General features: G+C 42.4%; 1 protein-coding gene across 1 annotated transcript; it reads right to left on the bottom strand.

Moving 5' to 3' along the window:
- Window positions 1–5,268: 5,268 nt before the first annotated feature.
- Window positions 5,269–6,829, bottom strand: LOC133917324 (uncharacterized). The gene is made up of 3 exons (XM_062361228.1): window positions 6,809–6,829; window positions 5,936–6,237; window positions 5,269–5,697 (listed from the first exon to the last, which is right to left on the bottom strand). The coding sequence occupies exons 1-3, from the start codon at window positions 6,827–6,829 to the stop codon at window positions 5,553–5,555; spliced, it is 468 nt and encodes a 155-aa protein (XP_062217212.1). The 3' UTR covers window positions 5,269–5,552.
- Between the last annotated feature and the right edge of the window lie 16,076 nt (window positions 6,830–22,905).

The raw sequence follows: 22,905 nt of genomic DNA, 5'->3' as shown, positions 1-22,905 counted from the left end.
AAAGGAGCTCTTCAACAGGCACTCTTCTCTTAGGATTAGGGATGAAAACGGATGGGAACGGTCGGGAAAACCCTCTAACCATTTTTGCTTTCACATTTTCTCAGCCGGACGAAAACGAAAATGGGATAGACGGGAACGGAAACGGTCGGGATATAATCGGATGGTTGAAAATGAACTAATCCGATAGAGAAAATGGCAGTATCGGTCGGGATTTGAGAAACACAACGAAAACAAAAACCCACAAAACCATCAAGATATGTCAACATGTATAAGTTTAACATGACTACAATAAATGCATCATCCATGCTTAGTGAGATAACATGTGATACAACATAACGACGACATGTATATATTTAACCACACAAACAATAAGTCTCAAACAGATACATAAGTGAACGATAGTACAAATATCCATACAACCACACAAAGTCTTAACATAATAACATCGAACCACTAGTCCACCATGACGTCAACATATGACAATAATAGAACAACAAAACACGAACATAAACATTCTTCAATCACTCTCGGCCTACAGCTGCTCATAATCATTCATCACATCTGGATCACTTGCTATTTCTTCTTCTTTCTCCTGTAATTTTACAATGCATGAAAAAAGGACATGTTAGACAGGATGTACATGAAGAAAAATAACTTACTAATTGCTAAAGGCCTAAAATTATAGAGTTATAGCATTGCATATTTACAGTTAAGAGAACAATAAAAAAAGAGCATAGCTAGAGAGCGAGTGTGTGATCAGCTTCGGACATCCATGCATCAAAACGAACAAGAGATTCTATGCACCTCCAGCCTTGTACCATGAGAGGATAGCATAAGTACGGTAAGTACCTCATGCATCAGTTTATTAGAAATGGTCTCTAGAACCTCGAGATCATCCACAATGGAAGGAAAATTCTTGGAATCTAAAAACACAAATAAATGAACACATGACATTATATCATTGTCATGGGAAATTCGAATGAACACTTTCTAAAATCATCATTTTATTTTCATCACAGTGACTAGAACACTTCCTAATATTTTATTTTCATCACAATGACAGTCAATATCGCAACATTTCATTTTCATCACAATGAAGAGATATATTGCTAGGATTGATGGTCATCAAAGATTTACTTGCAGTAGAGCTGTCGGTCTTAGCATCGATTGTAGGCGGCGGCGGCGCCTCTAGGAGCCAGCGACCTAAACCAAGATACTTCTCTGGTGGCCTCGAGCTAGAAGGGGCTTCTCCAGTTGGTAGCATTGCGCTGCCGCTCACTTCACTTTTGCTTGCTGTTGCAGTGTTGCTCACTTGTCACTTGCTCTGGACTTCTGGAGGCTGGACAAAGCTCACTTGCTAGTTGCTCTGGACAAAGCACACTGCACACAGCAACACAAAGCACACATTAGTACAGCACAAAGCTCACTTGCTCATGCTCTGGACTTCTTGAGGCTGGACAAAGCTCACTTGCTCTGAACAAAGCACACAGCAGTACAACACAATTGCACAAAGCTCACTTGCTCAGTTGCTCTGGACTTCTGGAGCGCGGTCACCACGGAGCCGGACGCCACGGAGCCGGATGCCACGGAGGTGGAGCGCTGGCGGGGCGGGCCGGCGGCTGGCGGGCGGACGCCGCCAAGCTCCTGGCGGGCGGCGGGCCGGCGGCTGGCGCGGAAGCCACGGAGCCGGATGCCACGAAGGCGCAGCGCTAGTGGGGCGGGCTGGCGGCTGGCGGGCGGATGTCGCCGAGCTCCTGGCGTGGACGCCGCCGAGCGCGGTCGGGCGGAGTGGCGGCTGACGGTGGCGGCCTGGAGGGCGGGCGGGTGACGGTGGCGGCCTGGCGGGCGGCGGGTGCTGGCGGGCGCGGCCTGGAGGGCGGCGGGCGCTGGAGGGCGCAGTAGCGTGGCTGCGTGGGAGAGTTGGGGACTGGCGGCTAGCGGCTGGGCGTGGGGGGCTAGGAGCCTGGGATGACCGGCCGGATGACGTCGATGGAAAATGATAGCAGGCCGGCAGACCGTAGATGGGCCTTCGTGGGCTAGGGTTGATGTATTCAGGCCTTATCCTGTGAAGGAAAAACGGGACGAAAACGGGAATATCCTGAATAAAAACGGGAAAGTAACAAAACGGACGAAAATACCTCAAACCGTTTCCGGTACCGTTTTCGCAAGAGCTATACCGTTTTCATCCCGTTTTCGAATAAGACCCGAAAATACGAAAACGATCGGGAAAAAACGGGATACGGCACCGGGACGGGACAGAATTTTCTCGTTCCGTTTTCATCCCTACTTAGGATTACAGTTGAAAGAGCATTTAGTACACTAAAGAATAGATTCAAGATACTGTATAACGAGCCATCCAAACAGACCTGACTGGCCGTATCTATGCCCACCAACCACATTTCCAGGCAACCAAACAGGAGCACATAGAGCCTGGCCATCAACAAACCAACCAACCAAACATCAGAAGGTGCATCCACCGAACTTTGCTCAGGCTGAGATGCAATCTGACCCCTAGCAAGGCTCATGGTCACTAGGCTACCAATCACACCCTATAAAAAGAAACAGAAATAGCCAGCCTCAGAGGACTACATGGTCAAATATATGCTACCATTTTGCTTCAAAAAAGAAAAAATCTACCCTTGCACAGCATCGGAACTTGTTTGCAAAGCAGGATGCAGAAAACATCCATGTTTCTTTTTGGAATCAATGTAGCAGTTGCATATAGCCTTTTTTTCTTTTTTGCAAAGCTATTGCATATAGCCTTTTTTTTCTCTCTCTAAGCAATTGCATATAGCCTTGGACGCAGTTAATTTGTGGGTGAATACCTAGCTTGCTAAACTCGCTCGGTACTCTATCCGATTAAAAATGTAAGATATTTATGATATCGATACCGTCTGCAAGGTAATACTTTAACTAGTAATTTTTATAAATATATGTCATATAAAATAAAGATAATTAAAGTATTTTAATTTTCATGATGAATCAATAATATCTATCTTACGTCTTTAATTAATCTAAGAAATTCTTTATATACTGATGATCAAAGTTATAAAATTCTGACTTGCAGAAATCTATATACATTTTGAATCGGATCGGAGTAGATAAAACATTCGGGGGTAGAATGTAATTGACCGCATTGATAACAGCCATTTGCTGTGGCTAGCTTGGCTGTCTTGGACGACCGCTTCGTCCTATCGTTTCCTTCCTACACGGCGCATGCACGTCAAGCCGTGCATGTCGCCGTCGCCCATGGCGCCGGACTCGTGAGCAGTGAGAGAAATTCTCGATTTCGTGCCGACCAACCCCACCTTGGGCGGCGGACTTGGCACTCGTGACGGCTGCGCGAGCACGAACGCAGATCGGCTTGTGCTTTTCCCAATGATTCGGCTATCAACCTGAACCTGCATGCGTTAGCGACGACTTGGCTGTAGACTATGGGCATGGATAGTTCATGCGCTTCTGCAAATTAACTTTCACAAGATCCATGGGCCATGCGTGTCTCCTCCCTTTTCTTTTCTTTTTCTCTTCCTTTATTTTCGTTACTTTAATTTCCAGACACGTTCACACTACGTACGTGTTCGACAGGAATCATGACTAACGGAATGAGAACAATTTTCCTAGGAAAAAATTTCAACGACAATATATAGACATCACGTATGAAATGATACCGGCCGGCAAAACTATTTCAGGTTGGCCATGGATAGTTCATGCGCTTCTGCAAACTTTCACAAGATTCGTGGGCCATGCGTATCTCCTCCCTTTTCTTTCCTTAATTTTTCTCTTCCTTTATTTTCGTTTCTTTTCCAGACACGTTCACACTACGTACGTGTTCGACAGGAATAATGACCAACGGAAAGAGAACAATTTTCCTAGGAAAAAATTTCGACGACAATATATAGACATCACGTATGAAATGACACCGACAAAACTATTTCAGGTTGCCCACCTTAACGACTATATATTATTCTGCGTGATGAATAATTGAATATAGTAGACACGCAGGCAGCTGGCTGTCTTCATCACCTGATGACATTATTGTTGTGCCGATCGAGCTCTTCATCAACAGCTCCAGCAAGGATAGATGTGACACCATGGAAGTGGAATAATTAGTGGCATGAATGGTGAAGAACACAGCTGCAGGGAGGAGGGAGCGCAGCCAATAGAAACTGCGACGGACATGTCAAAGGGCCGCACAAGTCATCGAGGCTCACCGACCTTATCTGCTTTAATACACACAGTAGTTGTTGCTTATATGTCGAACCTTATATGCTTTATTTTCCACTGCAATTATGGGGGCATTTGACAGGGCTGTAGATCCGGGATTCACTATGAATCTGCGAGAAGCCTTGCCAAATGGGTTGACTTCACGATTCTGTTACTCCAAATATAGATCCGCTCGTGGAAACTAACTAGCCCACCGAGTCGAGGGGATATCACTCACTTTTGCTATAGGTCTACTGATAGATCTGCTATACTGTGGATCTGTGGAGCAAATCAGGAGTTGAAGCATTACCAAAGAGCCTCTATATATGTTGACATACAATAATTGCTGCTTCGTGGTTAAGGGCATACACACACGACCCATTAATTGTATAAGCATTAGTTGAGATGATGGTCCAAATCAGGACAATTCACAAACAAGTTTTTTTTGCGATCAAATTTGCAAACAAGTTACGTTTTTGAACAATTGAATTGAAACCACTCATACAGATGCACATCTCGAAGCTATTTCAGTTATCAGGAAAAATCGATTCATAATTAATTAGCAAAAGGTTGTGTCTCATGTACCATGTTGCAGTTTTTTCGGATTGTGGCTGTGTGCATCTTTATTATGCAGAGATCGAGGATAAACTTTTTTGTAATTGTATCAGCTTGATGTAACGATGAAGGTTAATAAATCTCCCCTTTCAAAAAAATAGCAAAAGGTTAGGTAACATGTGTATATATAGAGTATAGCGAAACCTTTTTTTGCTTTCTCTTTTCCATTTGGCTTTCCCTCCTTTTTGAGCTCAACTTGAAGCTGCTTTTTTGGAAGAAAAAAATCAAATATTTTGTCTTAATCATCTTTTTGTTGACACGCTGATTAATAAAAGTCACATGTGTTTGCATTTTAGAACAACACCAATTTCAAGCGGACATGAACTTTAATTACTTTCTAGATTAAGACATCAATCGATCCACCAAATTATCTGTCTTCCGGCCGGGCTTCCATTCCCATTTGCTAATATAATCAATAATCGATCAAGCAACTGGAGGCACAAATAAGGGTACAATTACAACTTTATTATTATTCCATTCCATAACACGAAAAGGACCAATAATTTTACAGACTCTGTTCTTTTTCTTGAGCAATATACCAATACAAACATTCGGTTCAAAATACCAATACAATCATATAGAGTAGATGAGTGACAGTGGAGTGCACCACTGGTTCTTGACGCAGCACTGGACTCCTTGACCTGTCCTTTTTTCTCTTTGCGGAAAAGAACTGGAGAAGTAGCTGTCTCCACCAACTCGGGTTTATCACTGACGGGTGGGCCATACGTACGTACCTATGTTTTGAGGAATGGACTGGATCTAACTGGATACCGCTCCGGTATCAGTGTGGAATCTCCGGCGAGCTTTTCATGGATCGACACCGTGACGCGCGAACTGCCGGCGAACCGCCGGCTGCCGACGTGCCCACGCCATGCTTTCCTGCAACGGAACAGAATGATCGAGAACCTTTACTAACTCGAAGGAAGGAAAGAAAGCTGGATTTTTTTTTCTTTGAAAAGGAACGAGGAGGAGGCAGGGAATTGAGGTGAATTTGGAGCGAGGAGAGGAGGAGCTCCCTTCACTCGGGCCATGCGCGACACCCCAGCTGCCGGACGGGTGGCCAGCGGCCTGCGGGAGCTAAAGAAACTAAGGCGAGCGGGTCAAAGGAAGCACTGACAGTGATTGCATGGCGCGGACGTGGACGACAGCCGGAGGCGCGTGCTCTCCGGTCACCCGGGGCGGCGGCGCGGTAGGAGCACAGCGAGCGCGGTGGAGGCGAGAGCCCAGAGGAAGACGGCGGAGAACGCGACGGGCCACGGCGCTTGGGTCGCGGAGACGTTGACGCACGAGGCGGCCGCGAGGAGGACGACGAGGAGAAGTCTCGGCATGTCCATGGCGCGCGCGGGGTTGACTTGGAGCCCTGGGCTGGCTAGGTTTCTTGTTCTTGGCTAGCTGATTGATGCGATGCGGGCTCACCGGCTCGGGGCGCAGTTATATATAGCTTTGCCTTGTTAAAAAAGGTAAAGAACTTTTGAGGGAAGCTTCGTGCCAAAAGCACGTGGCATGCAGCAAATTTGACGTGCAGGGGCTAAGGACGTCAATGCTGATCCGATCCTTTATTCTTTAAGGAGAATTTCTTTATTAAGAATGAGGATAGGGAGATTTCGTCCTTCGCGAATTGATATGGGATGGAGAGGAGAAGACGTTTCTTGTACCCGTTATATCCCTGATATCATATATATACATGTTTTTCTTAATATATAAATATACAAATATTACATTACGTAAAGTAAATAATAAATAACTCTAATTTTTTTTATCTAACATACGCTATTTAATCAATCTTGTATTAATTACTCTCGTATATATTAATAAATTACTTATTTATACAACATACGCATTGTTAATATATAACAATAATCGAATATCATTTAATTTTATATTTTTATTGGGGATCCGATCCTCACAAAATTCCCTACGAGAATAGGGATGAAAGAAATCTTCTCCCCAATAGATAAATAGGGACGGATATGAAAAAGTATTCTCTGACAGGAATTGATCTCGTTGCCATCCCTAACAGGGGCGGATTCAAGGGTAGGCTCTACTGCTTCGCAGACAATAAAAGACCTGATGATTCCTATGGGCGAGCAGTTTGGGTGATGTACTGGTATTAGTAATCTACTCATATTGGTTATATAAATTTATATATTTTATTAGATGTATAATGAAGTGATATCAGTGTTATTTCGGCTTAAGCTTTGCCCCAACTAAGCCCACAATATTGTTATCATGAATATGTAAGAGAAATAAAAAAAGAAAGAAGGAGAAGAGAAAAAAAATAGGACTGAGAGATAAATGAGCCTCTTTTACCTAGTTCCTCTGCATCAGTCCATGGTTCGTTTTATTAATTTTTTCTTTTCTAAATAGGATACTATGTAACTGGGCTAAAATGGGCTTGTGGCTCTAAGCATGTAAAGTGGGTTGTGGCCCGTGGGCTATACTATTGGTACATTGTGTTGCCTTCAAGAAAGAAAAAAAAAGAGAGAAAAGCACACGCATGAATCTGCGGCCATTCACCGTACACGAAAATTATCATGACCGTATATATTTATGTTAAGACTCATATTAAAAGATAGATAAAAAATTATATAGTATATAAGAGAAACAATAGGCATATAAATATCAGATGTGAGAAATAAACATCGAGATAGATCATACGTTACATAAAAACATGCTGAGTTGCAACAGTACATAGGCATGCAGTGTTAACTTCCTCGAACACCAAAAGTCCAAAGCTGGAAGCTTCGTTCACAAAATAAACTCAAAATTAGCAACAGGCTATGGTTTCAATGTGGATATTCAGATATATATAGTCACAAACACTGAGATATTCAGTCAGATTTATATAAATTTCGTTTTCATTTTCTTGTAACTAGCTTTTTTTATTGCAGCAATTTTAATTTTGCGTTTTTTTAGAAAAATTCACAAATATTTAAAAGTATACAATATTAATGAAGTATATTTCACGACGAATCTAATGATGTAAAATTTTTAAATATCTATAAATTTAAAAAGACATAATATTAAAATTGTTACCGTAAAAACTGGTGACTAATAAAAAAACAGAGATGGTAACATCTTTGTCTCGATCTCGGACCGATGTGGACGTGCTACCAAACCAGCTTATCAATTAAGTAACGACAAATGTAGACTGGCGATTATATTGAGACAATTATCTTTGTCTGACTCCAACAAAATAATGCTGCAGTACCTCGGATGTTTGCCGTGTGCCGAGCGATGTGATCATGCACTGTGTGATTACAGTAATGCGCGCTGGTGTGTGCCATATAATTTATTGTTTCGTCGGCACTATATGTATTTTGCATTTCTTTTGGGGGTACCCTTTGATCAACATCATCACTGGAGTAAAATCTAATCAAATAGTCAGGAAGATAAATCCATAACCAGCAAAAATTCAACCAACAAATGTGTATAGCAAAACCGACCTAACTTTTTGTTCCTTTCCGATCCCTTTCCTGTTTGGCTTTGTTTTGTTCCTTTTCAATGAATCATCTTTGTTTCTCAGTAAGTATATATATCAGCAGAGTTAATCAAGCCAGCCGAGATCAAACAAAAAACTGGAGACACAAATAATGGTAAATCAACTGTATACATATATTTATTCCATTACACGTAAAGGCGTGCATATACAGATGACACTGTATTTTTTCTTGATCAATACAACGATACAATAATGGAGTAAAACACTAGTACCGGCCAGTTCTCTTAGAAACAGAAGCTTTTTGAGTAATCCTTTTTCACACATCATTGATCATTGGAGACCTGGATTGCTGCTCTTTCCTGACCTGGATGGAGGTAGCTGCCTCCACCAACTCTGACTTTTATCGATCTGTGACGGGCTTACTCAAAGTACCCACTCTGTTTGATTGGTAAAAATGTAAAAATAAATAATATATGTCGACGTATTGACTAAAATAGATAAAAGATCAGCGTATTTGCAAATCTAACATATGTGTTCGGCACCTTAAAATCTGAAAACCCGAATTCGGTACCTCAAACACCGAAAAAAGACATACGAGATTGTTCACCGTATTCGGCACCTTATGTGCCGAAAATACTGTGCGCTGAAAGCAGAGACATGACGTGACCGCGCAGCAGGCCGGACCGTATTTAGCGTCTGAGGTGCCGAATACGATACTGTTACCCATATAGGTGCCGAATATGGTTTTAACCCACCGTTCTAATGTTTTTTTCGGAATTTGAAGTACTGAATATGGGTGCTAAATTTATAAATATATCGATATATTATCTCTTTTAGTAAATACGGTGACGTATGTTGTCTATTTTTTCTATTTTTACTCAATTTGATCATATTTGATCCCGTTACACATAGACTAGATGGACCGGTTGGGAAAGCTCCAAAGGTGAAGTCAACCGGCCAGGATCGATCTCTGGTTCCTGCAGGACTTCAAAAAGGTCGAGGATGCGTGCCCTTTTTTAAATAAAAAAAAAGACTGGATGGACCGGGGTAGCCGAATCCGATCGAGTGGAAACTAACGAGTGTGAATCTCCGGCGAGCTCTTCATGGATCCATCTCGTAACACGTGAGCTGCCGGGCAAACCGCCGGCCGCCATGGCCACGCCATCCTCTCCTGCAACCGAACAGAATCATCAAGCCATTTGCAATCAAGAACCAGACACGTAGATGTTTAATTTGTAGGTACCACGTGATCGCCCTGATAATTTGAAATAAACTACAGATAATAAAGCTAGGAACTAAGGTTAAGTTGGAGCGAGAAGATAACTGGAGCTGTCTTGACTTGGGCCATGGCATGCGGCATGCCCAACCTCCAATGGGATCCCGCGCGTGCACAAGCACGGCCGGCGCCGGCGCCGTCGACGGCAGTTACGAGTCACGGCCGTCACAACCCATCGGCCGGTGGCGGAAGAAAAAGGTAGTAAATTAAGCGCGAAGGCAGGCCCAAGGAAGCACTGACGGTCGTAGAAGGGGCGGCGTGATCGGCAGCCGGAGGCGGTTGAGCTCTTCACTCGGGCCGGCGGCGCGGGAGGAGCACGGCGAGCGCTGTGGAGGCGACAGCCCAGAGGGAGAAGGCGGGCCACGGCGGGCGCCCCCCCCCCCCCCCCCGCCGGCGCTCCGGTCACGGTGACGTTGACGCATGAGGCGGCCGCGAGGAGGAGCAGCTTCTGGTCCATGCCTAACTGCTTCGCCGACGATGCGGCCGGGCTCGCCAGCTCTCGTGGTGAATCTGTAATGGAACCGGCTCACCTGCATGTGTTGCTTGCTAGAGTCGATCGAAGCTTCCGCGAAGCATGTGTGACAGTGTGAGTGTGACTACTACTCGGCTAGGCATGCACATTAAAGTTTGTTTGTCAGAGTTTAAGCTTTAATTTTTTTTAATATGATTATTTTTAGCTTTAGAAATTTTTGGATTTGTAGTTGTGGAGAGAGATTGAGAGTGTTTGGTTGAGATATTTTGTTTTTATTTTGCACTCAAAATATATGCTATCTTCGTTTTCATTTGCTTACCACCATTAATTTATTATATCAATTTTGATCTTGTATTTTTCTATAAAAAATTTATAAATACTTAAAAGTATACGATGCTAATGAAGTACATTTCACGACTAATATGATGATACGAAAGTTTTAAGTGTTTATAAATATTTTATAAAAAATGCTATATCTAAATTGATATAATAAATCAATGATGACCTTAAAAAAATAAAAATAATATTTAAACCATCTTATTTTATTCTATAAACTTTAAATCATATATATAGATTTTGAAACTGTCACTATCCAACAAAATATAATTAATCTTAGTAGGTGGCATCTGTATCGCGCAAACCAATTGGGCTGTCGCTGTTGCTTACGCAATGCTACCTGGAAACTAACGACGGCGCTCGAATATGCCGTGCATGCAAAGCGACGACATCCGGTCATTGGCATGAATTGCGCGAGGAAACGAATGTACGGCACCGATGGGGCCACGTTAGAAGGCCCCACGGCTGCACTCCACGCTACACGACACCATGGCGCCATGCCGTGTCGTCTGATTGTTTCTGACCGTGTTACATGGGATAGAGGCAAATATCTAAAATTATACCTATTATATTTACCGAAATAGATAATATATTATCATATTTATAATTTTAATATTCGTATTCGACACATCATTTATCGAAAATAGAATTTTGGTACACCGTATATGAAAAATTACGGATCCAATCATATTCGACACACCGTGTGCCGTATACCGAATATGACATTGTAGCCTATATTTAGCACACCGTGTGCTGAATACGGTACTGTAGTCCATATTCAATACATCGTGTGCCGAATACGGTACTGTAGCCTATATTCGTCACACCGTCCAGCGACTACGAATTATTTTTGTACTTTTGCGATTTTGTGTAATAATTTTGAAATTCCCGTAAAAATGATATTAAAAAAACTCTCAGCTTTTCGACGAGGTTCCTGCTCCTATTCTCGGAATGATGAGGATTAGATTCCTTCGACTTTTCGACAAGGTTTCTGCTCCTATTGTCAGAATGAAGCGTGCAACAGCGACAAGACTGTGCCGAAAGTCGAAGGAATACTCCGGCGTGACGAACAGCGACGCCGCGAGAGCAACCAGGAGGAAAATCGGGGTCCAAGCTTCAACGACGTCAACGCGCCGAAGTAAGCCGCCGGCGTCGCCAGCGACCGGGCGGCACGTCGGACGGACGGCGACGCACTTGAATATGACATGCTAAGTTGCCACCAGCTAAGTACGCGACGCCAGTTAACTGAAAGTAGGGCCGCTATAGACATGACAGTTTCAAAAGTCAAGGAAAGAAATATGATAGCACCGTATACTTTTCGATTATATATATATACAGACCTGCGCTATTCTACATACTAAGTGTATAATACTATTCTACACCAATGAGACCAACTAGCCAAGCAGATAGCCGACCAAACAACCTGGTTCCCTAGCGTTGGACCAAACCACCTAACGATCGTATCTACCTGTCCCCCGCGTCTTAATAAATTAGTTTATTTTCGTGCTCCGTACCAACACGAGCTAGTTGGCTTCCTTACCCCGCCATGGAGCGGCGACCAGAGCGGCAGAACTCGCTGGAGGCTACTACCAAGACTACGTAGGATCTATGATACCGATTAGAAGGGATTGACGGTTTTAAAACTAATTATTTAGCGATTAAGAAAATTTTGTGGAAATAAACTAAAGAACACTAGAGCAATATAAAACAACTAAGAGCTACATCAATGTTTGCAATTCTAAGGTGATATGTAACAATTTATATTCTAAAAAAATAAATTGTATGAAAGTAATTAGCTCAACAATAAAGTAAATAGATCAAGAGATATCACTCGAAGTTTATCCCGTGGTATCGGTGATTTGTTGATCACCTCTAATATATATTGAGGTGAGTTAAAGCTTCTAACTGCTTCTCTATCAAGTATTCAATTCTCACACGAGAAAGCGCTCACACCGAGCATCATAATCTTAAGCCGAAATAGAGCAACGATCTACTCAATATCTCGATTCCACTAAAGTAACACTTTGCCGTTCCAGTAAGGCATGCTCAAAGCCTCTCAAACACCACCGTGCCTCCTTCACAATCTTCTTTGAAGGGCTTAACGGCGCAACCATCTCCAAACTGTCTAGGAGGCGGCAACCTCCAAGAGCAACAAGTCGATGATGCTTGCTTGAAGGATCACTAGTGCCCTAATACTCAAACTCTTCAAAGTTATACACTAGATACTCTTACTCTCTCAAATATGCAACTACTAAGCCAAGAGATGGAGAGAAGAAGAGCAAGTGTTCAAATATATTGTAGTGAAGTGCTAGAGTTTCACTTGAACCAGTAAAGCTTCTATTTATAGCCTACCATTAGAAATATAGCTGCTGTTATTGATCTGACAGCTCTGCAGCTTTGGCGGTCAGACCGCTAGCCGTTCAACAGCTAAAAAAGCGTGATGATTACTCTAACACATGTTTGGCGGCCAGACCGCCTAGTGTCTCGGTCAGATGGCGAGCCGGGAACAGAGTACCAAACCTCTCTGTTCTTGGGTGGTTAGTCCGGCTGGCCACGACAGTCAGATCGGCTGGCCTTGGTGGTCAGACTGGCTGAGCTTGCGGTCAGATTGCCACCCGAGCAGAGGGTCCAAATCTCTCTATTCCTTGGCGGTCAGACCAGGCTATACACATAGTCAGTTCAGGGCTAGAAAACTACTCAACATCGACCAGGTTTATACAGCAATCAAACCGGCCATGCTCGGTGGCCTGACCGCTACAATTCAAAACTTCGAAAGACATTATTTTCTTTGGCTCTTCTCAAACTAAATGTTCTTATACTATATGAAATACAAGTTTGAGCAATTTAGGTATTTCTGATATCTCAAGTAGACACACTGTTTATAGTACGACACTTATCCTATTAATTCGACCAATTTTCTTCTCTAATCACCTTTGACCGGTAAAAAAAATACCTTACATTTTATACCTTTGCCTTAAGCTAGCCATTTACCTTTTACCTTGAGCTAGCCATTTGCATATCTTTCACACATGGTTTTTTTGGCTTTGTGACATCTTTGGAACTAACCTTGTCATAACTTAACTCAAACATATTAGTCCACAAATTACATATTATCATTGATTACCAAAACATAAATTAGAAGCATAGATGCTTCAGGCTCCCCACTGTCGCACTGACCTCGAACTGCCCAGGCTTCATTCCCCTCGTCGGCTTCATTCCCCTCGTCGCATAGCGGTGTCCAATGCAGCAGATCTCTCTGGAGCGTGACTGCTGAGACTCTCCCACCGCCGCACCGGCCCAAACTACCCTCGGCTTTATTCCTCTGTTGCGCAGCGGTGTCCGGTGCCACCGATCTCGTCGGAACAATTACCAACGCCACCAATTACTGGAGGAACCTGAAGACGTGAAGAAGCAACGAGCAGCCGTCGACCGCGCGGTGATGCAGAACAACGATGAAAGCCAGGGATACTGGCTACGATGTCTGCTACACCGCGCTGAAGCCATGTCGTGTCGAGTTAATCGCCAGATCGAGACGTGTGCAACCTACTGAAGGGGGGTTGAGGCCAAGCGATGTTGATGGAGCAGTGAATCGTGTCGTCGTCGCCTACTGAAGTGCGTCGCCATTCCATACCGTCGTCGATGAGCCACAAATGTGACCCCCATCCTCTGCCGTTGCATACCAAAGACTACTGACCTCAAGTCCTCAATTCGTGCAGTCCATGCAGCACCGAAGTGCCCAAGTCAGTAGTTGTAAGTAGCAACTACTCGAACATAAGGATTAGTTGTCAGTAGATGCTCTGTGGATTTGAAAAATGTCAGTAGATACACATCATGTCCAGATGTAATTAGTAGCTAAATACTGATCAGTAGAAAAATTAGTGCCTGAAAAATCTGTTTTACTTGTTCAGTAGTAATAAGTAAGTGCATTGTCTTGGTGTTGTAGTATCTCAGTACTTCTGAAAATGTCAGTAGTATCTCAGTATTCCAATACTTGTCTTTACTGCTCGCATTTCCTACTGATGTACGCTGCATAGCTACTATCTATCTACTGAATACCTATTAGTGCCTGATTTTCTACTGAATGTCTATTAGTGCCTGTCTACTGAATGCCTACTAATGTACAATTCATTGCTATTAACGGTGTACTTAATTTCTACTGAATGGCTTAAGACATAGCTACTAAATTATCTATTGATGCCTAACTACTGAGTGTATAAAAAAAATTCACCAGATGGCAAAGGATCGTCTCTTCATTGGCAGGTCAAGTCCAAATGTTGGAGGAAATCAAATTGTGCATATCGGGATTGCTAAGACTTGGATGAACTACTGAAGCATGAAAAGGGTGACTAATGATACAAATTGCTAGGACTCAAAGCTACTGAACCACCAAAAGGGATATTACTGACACAATGTTACTTGAGTTGGAAGCTACGAATTATACTAAGTGTTAAAATTTGCTACATCTTGGAACTACTAAAAGGATGAACTACCAAACCATTCCAGGATAAACTATTGATACAAATTTTAAATGACTTTGATGTACTACCGAATAATAGGAAAAATCTTTCAGTAGATGCTTTTGGAACTACTTGAAGAAAAGAAACAACACTGAAGAAAAAGGGAAACTACAAAAGGACTACCAAATAACTACCGATCCAAGTTATAGAAAGGTACTATAGAAAATAAAAAAATACTGAAGTGAAAAGGAAATTACTGAAGAAAGATATTGAAGAAAAAAGAACTACAAAGGAGCTACTAATCCAAGCTATAGAAGGTTCTTATACTTAGTGCAATTTTCAGGCGTCTAAGTTATAGAAAAAAAATCTTTGGTAATTTTCAAGGACTACTGAAGCATGAAGAGAGAGTACACCAAAACATTAAATCAGGTTTCCATCATTCAATAGTTCTAAGTCATAGCAAAATTTCACACTAAGCTTAATTCATAAGCTTCCAAAACATTGTAAAAGTACTTCGTTACTGGCATGATCTTAGATCCAACTACTGGCAAGGTGATAACATACTGAAGTAAAGGAAACTACTGAAGTTAGTGGAGTTTGCTATGACTTTGACCTATCAAAAAAAGGTAAACTACTGAAGAAAAAGGAGGACTGCCGAAGGACAATTGAAGATTACTGAAGAACTATCGAATCTAAGTCATAGAAAAATCTTGGAACTACTGAAGAAAAATGAGCGCTACTAAAGAACTATTGAAGAAAAAATAAGGACTACTGAAGAACTTATAATCCATGGTATAGCAAAAATAGAAACATTATTCAGTAGTTTAATGGATTTGTCCAGTAACTTGGTAGATGGTCCATATTTCATTACACCAATCACTGAAACGAGTAAGCTTCCGGTCGTATTAACGAGGAATTGCACATTTTCATACATTTTATACACTATCATGTGCTTGCTGCGCTATTTCCCATTTTGATTACACCAATGTACATGTGGTGGACTGAAAATATTGACCCAAATGGCAAGAGCATTGCCCTTCATTTATCTTAGAGGAAAAAATAAAAGAGTTTCCATGTTGCTACCCAAGTAGCCAGTACAATGGTATAGTTAACAATTGAAACAACATCTAGCTAAAGCATTCTGCATATCAATGCAGTGCTACGAGTGCTCTTCAATTTGTACCGACCTGTTTCATATCAATGTGTCATAAGCGTTGCTTCTTGCATGCTGTTCTCACCATTTTCTCTTGGAACCAGGCTGAAACAACACTAAGTCCCCCTGCTGCATGGCCGGGTTGCCCAGGTTCATCCATACTGTGAGGTGGATTGAAAATATGATTACAAGTAGTACAAACACACAACAACGGCTATGATGATCACAAGTACTGTCATTTAAATGCAGAAGCAAACTGAAGATGGAACATGGTTATTTTGGATCTGCAACAAATATCATATATTTATATTAGCCTATATGATCATAGAAACCATTATGCATCTGAACATTCTGAAAAGGAATGATTCCTCAAGAAACAAATTTGAACAAAAAATGAGTGTTCTAAAAATCTACATCTCTATACATTGCAGTGAACTTGTGACATCTGAATCATTGTCAAATAGGTGAGCATGCATTTCATCTTCATGAATTAAAAAAGAGCAGCACATAAGTCTCTAATTCTCCCTTGATCAACAAATTGATTGCAAATCAATTCTACAGACATAATCAGAAAAAAAAAAGTCACAAATCCACAAAAATATGACAAACCCGAATCAGAAATTATAGGGCAGAGTGGGGATACCTCTGATTCCCACCTTGACCAGAGCTTGCAACAGTCACTCCAATGATTTATGGTGCACGAAGCTTACGAATGCGGCCTCGATCCAATTCCTGTCGGGTTCCATTCCCCTGCTGACTCTGGATCCTCGCTGGGTGCGCAGCTGCCCCGATTCAATAGCAGGGAGGGGGATGAGGTCGCTAGGGAGGGGAACGAGGTCGCTGGAGATAGGATCGAGGTCGCAGGATGAGGCCCCGACCGGGAAGGAGAGCTAGATCGCTGGAGTTGGGATCGGGGTCCCCGGAGGAAGGCATCATCGGGAAAGGTAGCGAGGTTGTTAGGAAAGGTATCAGTGTTGGACATGAGCAACATCGAGTGTGGTGCTAGGTTGGGTGGTGTCAGATGCTACAGTAACCAGCGAGGAAGGTTATGTTGGGTCGGGCTTGGTTGGGTCATACCATTTTGGCTAGTTGGTTTACTATTTGGGGTTTAGGTGTGAAATATTATTCTACACCATATATGTAATATAGTGTGTGTAATACTTCTAGATATACTTCTAGATATACATTATAGGAACACTACATGTACCAATTTCCTTGAGCAGAAGTACATGCCAATTCAGAACTAGGTTAGGTTACTCAAGTTAATAGAGAGGGTCCCCTAGCTTTATTAGTTCATCAACAAGGAAAATCTTTCCTTTTCTCTCGGTAAATTATCATATCTATGACATCTTGTATCTTTCAGAAACTAAGTGAAAATGTGTCTTGGTTTATATTTGATGAGTGATTGATAAGTGTGTTGATTTGATTTGATGATTTTTGGATTACAAATGTATATAGATCAGCACCAAATGAGCATATATGCAAGCTTCCCTAATTTACCATATAGCATCACACATGTACTTAAAGAAATCTGGTGTTTGTTTTTCTGAATTTTGTGATGATTTTTGCATGATCGAACGTTACTGCATTTTGTACTGTTGCCAGCATTACATGATCTCTTGCATTCATATTGTTTGGGGAAAAGAAAAACATTTTGCATTCATGCACTGCTAGTAACTGAAAGCTTGGGACTCTGATTGTTTGCATATTCACATGAAATGATGCAATAAACCATGCTAGCTACTAGCTAGGAAGCAAAACCATGCAAAATGTGCTAAAACAACTGAACAAGCAAGATATCAAAATTAAAGAGGCGTGCACTTTTTACTCACCTGTTTTTGAGATCAACTATCCATGCATTCATTCTAATTAATGCAACACAGATCATGTGAATGTATTGATAGTTTGATAAGTTAAGAATAATGTCGGTATTCACACTTGCACTAATTAATGGATTAGAGTTCATCACTCATGTGCATGCAGGAAATGTATTGATAGTTTGGTATTACTTAATGACAAGGCAGAAATGGCAGTTTAACAAGAGCTGCACCAGTCTAATCAGTAATGAAGTGTGGCTAGACTTGTTGAGAGCATCAGTCTGATACAAACATGCAGGAAAAATACTACTGTACTCCAATACTGCTGCCTACTCCACATTTTGCTTCAGACCTAGCTAGCTAATAAGTGATGTATGTAGTGCAACATGCAAAGGCAGTTTACAAAATCATACCAGCTCCATATGAGCATATGCAAGCTTTCCTAATCTATTAGCAGATACTTATATATATGATCATGCATGGTAATGCATGATAGAAAACTTTTACTAGATTAATTGTAAGCACACATCATGCAATAATCCAGGCTAGGAAGCTATACGAGCAAAATGCATGTGGGCACTATGTAAAACGATCGACTATATACACAAGCAATCGGAGGTCTCCTTCCTGATGGAGATGGATGGACCCACCGCCGCCAGCGTCTCTAACTCCGACCTGCCGACGTCCAACCACCTGCCGTTGCGTGTCGACGCTGGAGATGGGTCTCGTCCACAGTGACTCACGCTCATTCCCAGTGCATTGGAGGAATCGAAACATGTCAACCTAGGGTTTCAGCGGACGGATCTGTCGGTTCACAGAGAAGAGTCATCTTCAAGCTCTTCACGTCAGGTGCGGAAGGGTGATTGCATTGTGTTGGGTGATGAAATTGGGAATTCACGGCTGCGTTTTGAGGTCCAGCGTGATGAGGATTTTAGGTGCATGGAGCGCAAGATTCTTCACGCGCTTCGAAATCCGCCCCTCCCATATGATAAACCACGTTGGATGATTGAGACGGAGAGGAGCGATTGTGCAAGGGCAATCCATGAGCAGTTGTTTGTGCTTCCACCAAGGGACGTGGGGGAGGTTGAATTGGATAAGGCTGTGGTTGAACTGGAAAATGCAATTGGGCGTATTCCAATCTCGGCACCACATTTTGATGGGGGTATAGCTACGCGAGATGGTGTCTAGCAGTCTCCAGTGTGGGAAGGGGGAAGAGAAGGGGTATTAGCTTTGATCCACAAGCAAGGCCGTCGAGGTTGGGCCAGGATGGGTCGCTGGTGGGCTATTTTCCTTCCAGGCCATCGGCCCATTCTCGGAAAGGCATATACACACATTCTAGAAGACCACCACCGACGGAGGCGTGGGTGTGGATATCCAGATCGAGTGAGTTGAGAGGCCTAGGGTTTACGGCGAGAGTGAGCGAGATCTGACGATTCAGGGAGACTACGCGCAAGGTGTGAAGCATCGGCCCTCCTCCTCCGCTCTCCCGCTCTTTCGTGCAAGTGGTCTGTGGAGAGGAGATGGCTAAGCGACCGGAGCAAGGCCAGGGTCGTGGTTGGACAAAGCGACGACAAGAGGATGAATTGTGGATGGAGGAGGATGATCTTCTAGGCGGAGATTCCAATTGAGAAAAAGATCTACGCCAGAAGCTGCAGAGGAGATCTGGTCCCTTGCAAGAGCAAAGGGGAACCCCGATTTATCCGCGTGAAGGCCAGCAATTGAGGGACCATGGTGGTCGCTAGAGTTCTTCTCAAGAAGGCAAGTTCTTGAATCAGCAGAGTGGGTGGGGTGGTAGGAATACACCTCAAGATGCTCATGGGGGAGCTCGGTTCCATAGGGTGGAGGATCCACAAAGGCAGGACTTTGTCGATATGCTTCGTGTCCATTGAGAGGTAAAGCTTTTAAGCCCCAAAAATATGAGATTATTACGTGTTTCCGCTGTCAGCAGGAGGGACATCATCATATTGAGTGTAGTAATGAACCTATTTGCTATAAATGCAAGAAGTTTGGACATATGGCGGCTGAATGTAGGGCTCTATCTGCTAGGGAGAAGAAAATGAAAATGTATGGGTTTAGTATCCCTGGGTAGGGATTTTATTGTTTGAATATTTCTAAATCTCAAACTGAGGCTTTTCTTACTATTGGGGTAATTTCCGTTATCAAGGGTGAGGCACATGAGGAAAAATTAGAAGCTGAGCTTAAGAACCTTATTGATCCTAATTGGAAATGGAATGTTAGGATGATGGATAGGAAAGAATTCCTTGTGGTTTTCCCTAGAAAAGAATCTCTGGAAACATTTTCTAGGCTCTCAATGGTTGAGTTGGCCTTGGATTCTCTAGTGGTCAAGATTTTCAAAAGGAATGTTGATCCAAGTGTAACTAATGTTCTTCAAACTGCTTGGATTAAAATTTTTGGCATCCCTGATTTTGCTAAAGAGGAGGAGTTGATCAAGGAGATCACCTCTCTTGTGGCAGAGCCTGTGGTGGTGGATGAGTTAAGTCTCTTGAAAGAAGGATCAGTTAGAGTTAAGGTGAACTGTAGGGACCCTTTGAAGATAAGGTCCACTATTGAGATTTTCTTCAACAAAATGGGCAAGGACATCACATTTGTGGTTAAAACCTTTGGTGGTAAAAGGCAGGAGGATGGGCCCTCCAAGCCTGACCCCAAAGACCAAGATGATGATGAAGAGGACAATGATATGGGTGATCTCTCATCCAATGAGGATAATAATCCAAATAGGGGATATAAGGGTGGATCTAAATCTGGGCAAGAAGTGACTTCTGGGAGGAAATGCTTCTAAAGTCAAGAAATGTCAGGATCTGGTGTCTACTGCTGAAAATGTTTTATGTGAGGAGGTGGTCCCTATTGCAGCTTATGATCCCAAGGAGGGAACTATAATGGCCTTTTCAGATTTTAAGAAACAAATTATTGAGGGTGTTGTAGGCTTTCCTCTGAAGACTGACTCAAGTGAGAAATTGGAGTTTAGGAGTTTGTAGCAACAGGAGGGTGTGAATCTGGATATAGACATGGTGCCACAAAGTAATACAAGTGATCTTCATAATAGTCAGCAGGTTGTGGTTCTGCCAGATGCTATTCTTGATAAAGGAGAGGTTAGTTCTGATAAGAATGTTCAAGTAGGGTTGCCTGATGGTCAGATTTTGGTTCACAGCTTTGAGGGATCTTACCTTATGGAGGCTACAAAATGGTCTTCTATGAATACTCAAGGTGAGAAAGTTGTGATCTGGGAGATGGACACACTACTGTTATATCTGGAGTGAAAACCCACAGCTTACAGAAATGTTCTACTCAGGATAGTACTAAGATCATGAATGATTCAGATGATTGTTTGGTGGGTTTGGATTTGAAAGCTCAGTTTGAGGATGCAGACGTTGATGAGACTAGTGAATTCAAGGATGATAAGGACCAAGGGTGGTCCATCCCTAATTCAAGAGAAGGCTATGGCAAGGATGAAGATCAGAAACCTGGAGGCTCAAAGTAATACTTCCTCTTGCAATCCTTTTATTATCCTCAATAATGCTTCTGATGAGCATATTAGATCAGTTGTTGATCAACTAGATGTAGAAGTAGATGATATTAAGGATACCATTTCTACTTTTAAAGCTGAAGAAATTGCTAGAGCTGCTATTGTTGAAGCTATTTATAAAGCTTACCTTCAATCTTTAGCTGACAAGGAGGTGAGGGTTGATGAAAACCTTTGATCTGATATGACCATGGAGGTTATTGATAACAACAAAAGGGCTATTTCTAAGGGTGATCAGACTGGTTACACAAGGAGTGTTCCAGATAGAACCAAAAAGAAAGGGTCTAGTATTATAGGGTTATCAAAATTAGATTCGTTTTCTGGAATGTTAGAGGGTTGGCTAAAAAGGCAAGAAGGGGTTAGGTTAAAGAAATTATCAAGCAAGAAAATTTGGATGGAATTGTGTTACAAGAAACTATAAAATCTGATTTTGATAGTAAGGAGCTATCTCAGTTGGTTAGGGGGGCAGATTTTTTCTGGTGTTGGTTACCTTCCAAGGGTCTTTCGGAGAGTATCTTGGTGGGTATCAAGGGGGAGATTCTTGAAGTTAAAGACCACTGGATTGGAGAATTCTGCGTTCAGGTAACCTTGAGAAATAGAATGTCAAATATTAGATGGAGCCTGGTAACAGTATATGGTCCTACAAACCATGAGTCATCACAGGACTTTATTAATGAGAAGAGATTTGTGACAAGGAGTCACTGTCTCTAGCTATGGGTGGTGATTTTAATCTAATTAGATCCAAGGACGATATTAATACATGGTATATTAACCCTAGGCTAGTGGAATTGTTCAATGATTTTATTGATCTTAACCACCTCATTGAGGAGGTTTACTTGGACTAATAAATAGGAAAATTTGGTTATGGTGAACCTGGATAGAATTTTGGTTTCTTGTGAGTGGGAAATTACTTTTCCCCTCAGCATTGTGTCCAGTCTGACCAGGGTTGGATCAGATTATACTCCTATTATGTTGGATTTGGGGGTGAATCATATTCCTGGACATAAATATTTTTTCTTTGAGAAATAGTGGCTGTTGATTGAAGGTTTGAAAGATAAAGTTTTTTAAAAATAGGGTGAGTGGAAGGAGAGAATGCCTAATCAGATTTACTCCTTGGATAAGTGGCATGGGTGCTTGTCTAAGACTATACAATTCCTTAAATCTTGGCATTTGTCTCAGATTGGGGTTAACAAAAAAAAAAGGAGAAATGAAATCAGTGTCCTTTTGAAGGATTTGGATCAAAAGGCAAAGCTTGGGTGTTCTAGTGTTGAAGAATGGGAATTTAGATATAAGTTGGAAGGTGAGATGGAACATTTATCTCATTGATGAGATTTACTGGCAGCAGAGAGGGGATTAAGACTGGATTCTTCATGGGGATAGCAACTAAGGATGGCAACGGGTCTACCCCCGCCGGGTTTTGCTGGAACGGATCCGAACCCAAAACCCGACTCGTCAAACCCGACCCGAACCCGAAATCAATATCAGGCGCAAACCACCCCCGGCCCCGGCCCCGACGGGGACCCGAAACTCGACGGGGCAACCCGAAACCTGGTAGTGTGATGGCGGCGGGTCGGAGCGGGGCGGGTGAGTGGG

Source organism: Phragmites australis, chromosome 5 (genome assembly GCF_958298935.1).
Source record: "Phragmites australis chromosome 5, lpPhrAust1.1, whole genome shotgun sequence".
NCBI classification, from domain to species: Eukaryota; Viridiplantae; Streptophyta; class Magnoliopsida; order Poales; family Poaceae; genus Phragmites; species Phragmites australis.
This window is presented reverse-complemented; position numbering and strand designations above follow the sequence as displayed.